Below are 9,800 nucleotides of genomic sequence, written 5' to 3' on the forward strand. Positions count from 1 at the left end.
AATGTTCTAAATGGAGTGAGAAGTTGAACTAGGTACTCTTAAAAGCAGAAATTCTTTTTTATCTATCTATCTATCTATCTATCTATCTATCTATCTATCTATCTATCTATCTATCTATCTATCTATCATAGACTCCTTGGGCCTTCTGGTGAAGTCTATTAACCTTTTCTCAGAGTAATGTTTTTAAGGGTATAAGATAAAATGAATAGGATTGCAAAGAAAGATAATTATATTGAAAGTTTTAAAAAATTTTTTTTACAGACTCTAGATTACCTGTTCTAAAGCCCCTTAAATCTAATAGGTCATAAAAAGATAGCAGCCAAGTAAATTCAGAATTAAGAATCAAAGGAAGAAAGAAAATATGATAGTAGCTGGAGGATCCATCATAGAAAAGCCTAAAGGGATTTCTTCCCAGAAATTTCTTAACCAGTTGTTTCTGATTCTAGAGCCAGTGGGAGGGCGGATATTAGCTCTATGGTTATCTCTATGAACTTTACTTAATAACATCATGAAAAAGAATAGCCTTTAGGTATAGATATATTTCTGTCATTTCACATATTATCCAGATATTTTGGCAATCATTTTCTTTTTTAAAAAAAATTTCTTAAGTTTTTTATTATGGACTTACCCTAAACATTTTCAAATACCACACTTTTGCTTATATTCTATTTTCTTCTTAATCTTGCAAATAAATGGCTATAATTAACTTATGGAGCATTTCTTAGTGGATCTTCCACAGGCAAGAATTATAGTGAAATTTGATGATAAAACTAATGCCAAAAATAAGACATGAAGTTTGGAGAAATAGTTTATTGATTAAAAGATGAAGAGCAGACTGACATATCAAGGACTTTTTAGAGTGAAGAAAGATGATATTTGACTCTGCTTGGAAAGAGGATTAAAAAAACAAAAGATAGATATATAGGTTGATTGACTTTTGCAGGAACCAAGTGTGTAATGAGAGTATCTGGTTATTTACCTATGGAATGGTAACATACTTCGTACTCTTAATGTTTTAAAATTGAATGAATCTTTATTTTGATGTTTAATATCTCTTCCTCTCTCCCCTCCCTCCAGTTTCTTTGCTAGTTTCTAACTTGAGCCAGAAGGTAATGAATAGAAATACCTTACAATTGTATAATGTTTAATTTCTGGAAGTACTTTTCATATTTACTCCTCATTTGAGAATAGGTCAGTGAGATTGTCGATTTAAAGGCCTGATGTGACGCCAAATACCACCATCACTGGCTAGTGGTCCACATCTGTGACAGTAAAAAAAGGCATCCAACTGTAAATATGTTCTGACTCAGAAGCATGAAAGTTGAAGTAATTAATAAAGTTACTATTATTAATAACATTACTTATCTTTATTTCTTCTTTTAATGATAAAACGAGCAACTACTGTTATTTTATTCTCTGAGATTTTAGTTGAATTTGCTAGTATAGTTCTTCCTTGTAAGTTAGTATGTTTATTTGGGTTTAGAGAGGATTTCTGAAATGCAGAGAGAATGATAATAATTAGACTACTTTTGTAATCAGCACATTTTACTCTTAGAGTTGACTGATTTTTGATATTTCTGGTAAATTAAAGTCTGTTGTTTTTGTTTTAAATATTGGTGTTTAAAAGCAAACACAAACACACACTCTCCCTTCCCTATGACATCAGAATCCTTCTTTGAGGCAGATAAGGATATAGTGGATAAGATAGAGAACTTGGAGTTAGGAAGATCTGGGTTCATTGATGGTTACAAACACTAGCTGTGTAACTTTGGGCAAATCATTTAACTTTTAATTTAATTTTTTGCCTCAGTTTCCTCAACTATAAAATGGAGATAATACCTTGTAAATGAGATATTTGCAGAATACTTAGTTCTATGTAGATTATGTAGATACTCACACTTTCTTTTTTCCTTCCCATCCTATAACAAATAATTGTAATTAATTAACAAAACATTCACCGTACTGGCTATAGCTAGAAAATGTGCAATTCATTCTAAAACTATAGTTCCCCACTTTTCTTCTAGGAGACAAGAGGTATACTTCATCAGTCATCACATTGTTTATTGCTTTGACCAGAATTCTGAATCGTGTTTTGATGTTCTTTTCTTTTGTATTGTTATAGTTATATAAATTGATCTGCTTATTTTGCTATGTATTTAGATCTTCCCAAGTTTCTTTAAATTCTTCATATTAGTAGTTTCTCATAGTAAAATAATGCCATTGTATTCATATGTCATGATTTGTTTAGCTCTTCCTCCAATTAATGGACACCCAATTAAAAAATAAGAGCCATGACTTTGATTTATATATTGATAGTGCTTTAGGTTTTAACTTTTTCTTCTTTCACATATGTATGTTTTTAAAAATAGGAAAGTCTTTTTAGAAAGAAAATATATTAAAGTTCAGGATACTATATTACCTTACATAGTTTTCAAAATAATTATAATTGCTTACTTTGTGTCCAGCAATGTGCTAAGTGCTTTACAATTATTTGGTCTTTATAACAACTCTTAGAGGTAGGTGCTATTATCATCCCCATTTTACAGGGGGAAAAATACTGAGGCAAACAGAAGTTAAATGACTGCTCAAAGGATTATGCTGGTAGTAAGCATCTGCAAATTTGAATTCAGATTTTCCTGAATGTAAGCTTGACACTATCCATATTTCTCTCTGTATAACTGCCATGTATTCTTTGAGGTCCTGTGAACAGTGAAAAGAATAGGTATTGTGGGTGAGATAAATTATGTCATATGCCTGGTAGAATTTAAATCCATATCACTTGTGCTCCTTCCCAGAAAGGTGCTTCGCGTTGAAATTTGAAGACTTTTATGAACAATGATCAAATGATAACTTTTTAGTGATCATTGCTTTTTCCCCCCAATCTCTATTTTTATGTAAACAGGTATTGGAAAAGTGAAAAGGAAACCCAGCGTACCAGATTCTGCATCTCCTGCTGATGACAGTTTTGTCGACCCTGGAGAACGTCTCTATGACCTCAACATGCCTGCTTATGTGAAATTTAATTACATGGCAGAGAGAGAGGATGAATTATCTTTGACAAAAGGAACGAAGGTGGTTGTCATGGAGAAATGCAGCGATGGCTGGTGGCGGGGGAGCTATAATGGACAGGTTGGATGGTTTCCTTCAAACTATGTGACTGAAGAAAGCGAGAGTCCTTTGGGTGACCATATGGGCTCCTTATCAGAGAAATTAGCAGCAGTTGTCAACAATTTAAATAGTGGACAGGTGTTGCACGTGGTACAAGCTCTTTACCCATTCAGCTCCTCCAATGATGAAGAGCTAAATTTTGAGAAAGGAGAAGTGATGGATGTTATTGAAAAACCTGAAAATGACCCTGAATGGTGGAAATGTCGGAAGATGAATGGGCAAGTAGGCCTGGTGCCAAAGAACTATGTTACTGTCATGCAAAATAGTCAGCTAACCTCAGGACTGGAACCATCACCCCCACAATGTGATTACATTGGCCCATCAGTCACCGGCAGATTTGCTGGCAACCCATGGTATTATGGGAAAGTCACTAGACATCAGGCAGAAATGGCATTGAATGAAAGAGGGAATGAAGGGGACTTCCTCATTCGGGATAGTGAATCTTCAGTAAGTCAATTTTGATTGATAAATCACAATCAGATTCTGAGTTTTCTTTAGAACTAGAAACTATGTTTAAAAAAATTCTCTTGATTTGACATTATTTCTATATTACTCTAGTTGATCTTGCATTCTGAAATACTTGTTCATCAAACTTGAGAAATTTGGAAAATTAGAAATGGACCAAATTAGAATTGATAACTAAGTTATGAAAAATGAAAACTAAAATATATTTTAAGTTGGAGAATTTGCCTCTGAATTAAATATTCAAGTATTTCCTGTAAGACTTCAGAGAAATCCTAATTTATAAACATGCTATAATCCAAGTTTCTTTGCAACCAACACAGAACAAAGCCAATATCAATGATAAAATCTGTATCATAAGTCATCATTCTCTGGCCAGCCTGTATAGTGTAAGTTGATTTAACCTATAATGTACTTAACTGTGTGACCCTAGATGAGTCAGTGTACTTCTAGCTTCAATTTGCTAATTTGTACAGTTAAGTAGCACCCACCTTCCAGGGTTGTTGAAGAGCAATTGAATTAACATATTAAATAATCTTTAAAGTGTTGTATAGTTGTAGGCTGCTATTCTCTTTTATTTTCTATTTCTTATACAAATGTTTCATAAACATCTTATGTTTAGCAGCCTTGATTAAAGTTGCATTTTTTACTTCAAAAGAAATTAAGGGGAACAATTTTCTTGAAGTATGAGAGTTAAAAAAGAAAGGAATAGGAGAAGGGTGCTCTTATGGAAAAAAAAATCTAGATCTATATATATCTATATCTATATATAATTAGTGGTTTGGAAAAATAAGTAGTTAGCCAAATATCTTTACTGTATAATAAGGTTTTGATACAAATATTGGATTAGACAGTTTTTTGTGCTAATTGTGCCTTGTGGCAGTGCCATCAGCTCTGGATAGCTTATTACTGTCCATAATAGGTGGGAGAAAAGGACAGGACCAGTGTTGGGGAGTATCTGTGAGGGGGTGTGAATCAAAATGCAACTAACTGTCTTTTCATGTTTGGGAAGGTCAAAATCATGTGTTTCTCACTCAGAAAAATGCCTTTTGAGAGGCTTTCTGGATTGCTATGGGATATGAACATAGTAGTTTGAGAGCATTTTCTTTGTTTTTTTTAAATAAGACATTTTTGCAAAGCCAAAACATTTAACAGAAAATTTCCTAATATATCACTTCTTCCTATTGTGTAATTTTGAAGACTTAATTTAAGTTAGGTCTCTGGAGACTTTTTGAATAGTTGTTGCAGGTTTCCTTGAAAAGCTTCATGTTTCTTTTTCCTTTAGAACTGCAGTGAGTTATTTAGAATTTTTTTTTAAAGAATTTTGTTACCAGAGACTAATTTTAAGGAGGTGAATGAAGCATGGTCATTACATATATTTATCAAGTAATCAATATGTTAGAACTGAGAAATTAGTTATTAAATCTATGTTAAAACTGTGATAACCATATCTGAAATTTTTAAATGATTTAAGTTCTAAATATATATTTGTTTTCTTTTAGCCAAATGATTTCTCAGTATCTTTGAAAGCACAAGGGAAAAACAAGCATTTTAAAGTCCAGTTGAAAGACACTGTTTACTGCATTGGACAGCGTAAATTCAGCACCATGGAAGAACTTGTAGAACATTATAAAAAGGCACCAATTTTTACAAGTGAACAAGGAGAAAAACTATATCTCATCAAGCATTTATCATGATAGAAAGATGACCGGAAAAACTGCTGCAAATTTCAAATTAGAAATATAATTGAAGACTAAGAAGATATTGATCCATTCATGCCAGACTGGAAATTGATGTTTTTAACTCTATATGAAATTGACTATAATACATATGTATTTTTATTATAACTTAGCACCTGCACATATATGCCATTTTATGTTAAAAAAGAAAAAAAGCTTTGTAAAGCAATTGCTTCCATCCTGATTTTCAGCTTTATTTTCACTTTTCCTTTTTCTTGTTTCCAGTAATAAGTTCTCTATTTTTAAATCATCATTTTAGTGAAGGACAGACATCTTTAAATTATAGATATTCTAAATTACTTATCCTTTATTTTTCCAGTGGGGTTATCATATTAGGCAATTGCTTTGTCACACTATCTCTTGAAGTATACAAATATTGTGTCCCTATAATGAAATACTCTAAAATAATTTCCTCCAGAAATAATAATCTTTTCTATGTAAAACTGAAGAGCAATAATCATTGGAAAAGATTAGCGATAATTTCCAGGTGCCATTTTCCTCTTAAGCCATTGTAAATACCAAATAAGCTTGTCTGCCATTATTTTTCGAAATTCATTCACTGCTTTTGTTTCATGTAAAACATGAAGATTGGAAGAAATTCTGTAGAGTTTTAATTTACAGCTATTGAGGGGGCAGGGGGAAATACCCTAAAGAACTGAATTAGCCTTTTCTGATTATTCTTCATCTGTTACTTGTGTGGAAACAAAGCAATCTCTGTGAGATACATTTAGCTTTTAAAAGGAGAAATGAGCTGCATTTTTTCCAAACAGTTTCCCTTCAGGATTTATTCTGTGCCAACAAAAAATTAAGATATGACAGAGTTTGGGGGAAAAGAATAAACTGTAAGATACTTTTTCCTAGGCAACATCAATAGTTATCAGATGTATTTTATAAAAAATTTTATCCTACCCTCTGCTTTCTTGTTTCAATAGGAGACAGACTTGACCTGAACACTGAATTTAGTGTTTTGTTCTCAAATATGCCTTACTTTGAAGAATTTGTGAACTGTTCCTACTTTTCTGTGGAAGAAACAGAACTTACTCATTTAGTTATGGGTTTTATTTTAAAGTCTATTTTTGTAGATGCTCTTAATTGAGTTTTTTTCCCCTAACCAAGCACATTGATTTCTGATGGAAATATGAGGCATGGCTATAGTGATTAGACTAATTCTGTGTGCCTCATAGGAAAGTTGGTATCATTATATTATAGGTACACCTTGTCAGATATTTTTATTTTACTTACAGATTGAAACCTGAATATTTAAATTAGATAACCAATTGAAAATGCTTATCAAAATTAAAATTGGTTGTTTATTAAAGCTACTTAGTAAATGGTAAAGAATCAGTAGAAATATGAATAATGACCCGTATTTTTAGAATTTTAAGTTTAGTTTATGAGCCTTTTGGGTTTTTGAGACAGGAATTCTTCAGTGTTCCTTAAATATGTGAACTGTTTATCATTTTGTGTCTCTACATGTTATACAGACACTTGATGAACCAAAAGAACTTTAAAAAATTGAAGTCTGTAAATTTAATTCAGTTTTGGAGAACATAATTATCTTAAATATGATTTTGTCTTCAAGTTATTTATTATTTTAGTGTTGCCACTGGGTGGCAGTCCTGGCTTCAGAAACTTTGCTAGAACTTTCCAAATGTTATGAAGGTGGTGCTTTTAAGGTGATCAGCATTATTCTGCTTTTGTAGCCTAGTTAATATTGATCTTTCTAACTCAGTGATACTTTGTTTATAAAAGGTAATTGTTTTTAGGGAAGTTTAATAGTAATAATTGTAATGGTATGCTTACTATTTTTACAAACCACTTACCAGGAATATCAGTAGAACATAAGGCACACCAATTAATATTTCTGCACTTTTACAGAAATACCCATCAGGAATGGGCCTCAGTTCCTTCATATATGAGATGAAGAGATTAGACTGGACACTCTACAGATCTTTAATATTCTGGTAAAAAAAAAAAAAAAAGACATAGTTCTAGTCACTGAAAACATGCCTGACATCTTTTTACTTTTTAAATAATTGCTATTAAAAATAATCTGTTTAGGTAAAATTTACCTTTATTGTGGAAATGATGTTTTTTGAATAATGGGAGATTAATGCTCAGACTTGATCATCATGACTCAGTTCTCATGTATTTCACTGTTAAACAAATAGGTTTTTAAGAAAAATGCTGAGGAATAAGCATCATCATCAGAAATGAGCATGTATTTCTTGACACAACTAAATCATTGTTGCTAAACAACTGCACATAGATTGGTTGCTAAAATTGCCTTATAGAGGTCGATGATGTCCATATTTCTTTGTGTTACATCCTTTCTTTCAGGATAAAGAACATGCTAAAGTGAAGCGCTGATTTATATCAGTCTGCTGAAATATTTTCACATAAGCCTAAAACACCTAAGTGAAATAATATGCACAGTTTTTTGTATAATTAATCTTCTTTGCTCTTTTTATATCATTGCCACATACCAGCTTCCCTCTCCCCTCATAGACAGAAACCTCCCTTGTAACAAAAGTAGTAAAACAAGCCAACACTTTGATCATGTCTGAAAGTATATGTAGCATTCTATATTGATAGTCCACCTGTTAAGAACACAATATATTATTGAGCTTAGAAAAAGATGAATTGGAAGAACTCTGCAGCATAGATAGTCATGAATGAACTGATGGGAATATAATTAATCAGAACCAGGAAAATAAAATAAATGGCTTACCAACATTTTAATTGGGGGCATACGTGAAGGGAAAGAAGAAACACATATAACACATAATATCTAAACTTCATTATGAGAAAAAAATTGAAAACGTGCACCTTTTTTCTTTGTATAGGTGAGAAACTGAATTTGGAGCATTGCATATAATAATTTTTTTCTCTTTTATTCTCGAAAGCTGGAGACTAAGTAGAGAAAGGGTAAGAGCTATGTTCAGAAATGAAGGTGATGTAAAAAATACACAGCAATAAAAAAGTTGAGGGGGAAAATAAAATGTTCCAACAGTCCTTGGCAATCAAAATTCACCCTTATGTTTATTTGAATTCTGATATCTTTTAATAATTTTTTTTCATTAGCATGGTCACTCTGAATATTATCATTTTGGTTTTCACTCTACATAAGATCACAAATCTAGTTAGCATTTCATGTTATCTTATGGCCTAATAATACTCCATTATATTAATATGTCACAATTTGTGGAGTTATTTCTAATATGAACCCACTGTTTTTGCTACCATAAGAAAGTAATGCTATGTATTTACTTTGGTCTAACTGATCCTTCAGTCTTTGTCTTCATCTTTACAGGACTTATTATTGATAATATCATTGGGTCAATTTAGTCACTTTTAATGATTTGAAATTTTTTTCCTGAATATTTGGAGCAATTCAGTCTACCAACAATATAATTAATATGACTGCGTTCCTATACTTCTTTCAACATTGAACATGAAGATACTTTATCATCTTTGCCAAGTTGTTAATTATGAGGTGAAACCTGTTTTTATTTACATTTTTCAGTAATTGGGCATTTATATAGGCACACTCATAGTTGCTAGAAAATGCCTCGCAAGATAGCAATATTTCTCATATATGTGAAGAAAAACTTACAACTGCTCTATTCTTAGTATTTTGCTGTGAGGAAGTTTTATTTTTACTTATTTTTTACTTTGTGTGCTTGGGTTTAAAATATGCAGGAAATACACACAGACACACACACAAACACACCCCTATAATATAACCCTCTCACCAAAACTGGACAGAAGAGTTCCTAGGATTTTTTGTCTTTCATAGTTTTAAAAAATGAAATCATCATTGTAATTGGATTAGTGTAAATTACATACCTTACAAATTTTTAAAGTAGAGCTAAGAATGAACTTTGTTTAATCTGACTTTAAAGTCTATAGCCTGCTTCTCTCCATTTCCAACTTTTTTTTAAAAAAACCATACAGGGTGCCCCAAAAGTCTTAGTGCAGTTTTAAGTGTTAATAGCTATTAAAGAAACCTAAAAACTACACTGACTTTTGGGACACCCTGTATATTATCATCTCTATTCATACTTCTAAGGTTTACATAATATTTTCCTTCACTGTCTTGCAAATACTATCTTCAAGTTGCAGACCCCCATGCTCTCTCAAGAGTATGTATTCAAGAGGATTGCAGTTTTTGTGATAGGAAAGAACTGGAAATGTTCAGTGAGGGTGAATGTTAATGTATTTCACTAGGAAATAACAGCAAGTATAGGACTCTGCATAAGTAAAAGTGTGAATATAATCATTAAAAGTCTACTTATATAAGGGCTTTTTAGTCACTTTCAGATACCAATACAATAAGAATTACTTTGTAAAAAGGAATAGGGCAGAAAATGACATTAAAAAGTACAAATAAAAGTTCAAAGTAGTTTGAGAGAAGCCAACAGTTGAGGC

The 9,800-nt window shown here is 31.8% G+C and overlaps 1 protein-coding gene across 8 annotated transcripts in view; it reads left to right on the forward strand.

The window, feature by feature from the left end:
• Window positions 1–7,821, forward strand: part of NCK1 (NCK adaptor protein 1) — a 67,150-nt gene extending 59,329 nt beyond the window's left edge. For all 8 annotated transcript variants that reach the window (XM_074301608.1, XM_074301611.1, XM_074301609.1 and 5 more), the window contains 2 exons: window positions 2,903–3,615; window positions 5,133–7,821. In XM_074301608.1, coding sequence (XP_074157709.1) covers window positions 2,903–3,615; window positions 5,133–5,327 — 908 coding nt within the window. In that variant the 3' untranslated portion in view covers window positions 5,328–7,821. The remainder of the gene's footprint in view (window positions 1–2,902; window positions 3,616–5,132) is intronic.
• Window positions 7,822–9,800: the final 1,979 nt, after the last annotated feature.

The sequence above is a fragment of the Sminthopsis crassicaudata genome, chromosome 3 (genome assembly GCF_048593235.1).
Source record: "Sminthopsis crassicaudata isolate SCR6 chromosome 3, ASM4859323v1, whole genome shotgun sequence".
Taxonomy (NCBI): domain Eukaryota; kingdom Metazoa; phylum Chordata; class Mammalia; order Dasyuromorphia; family Dasyuridae; genus Sminthopsis; species Sminthopsis crassicaudata.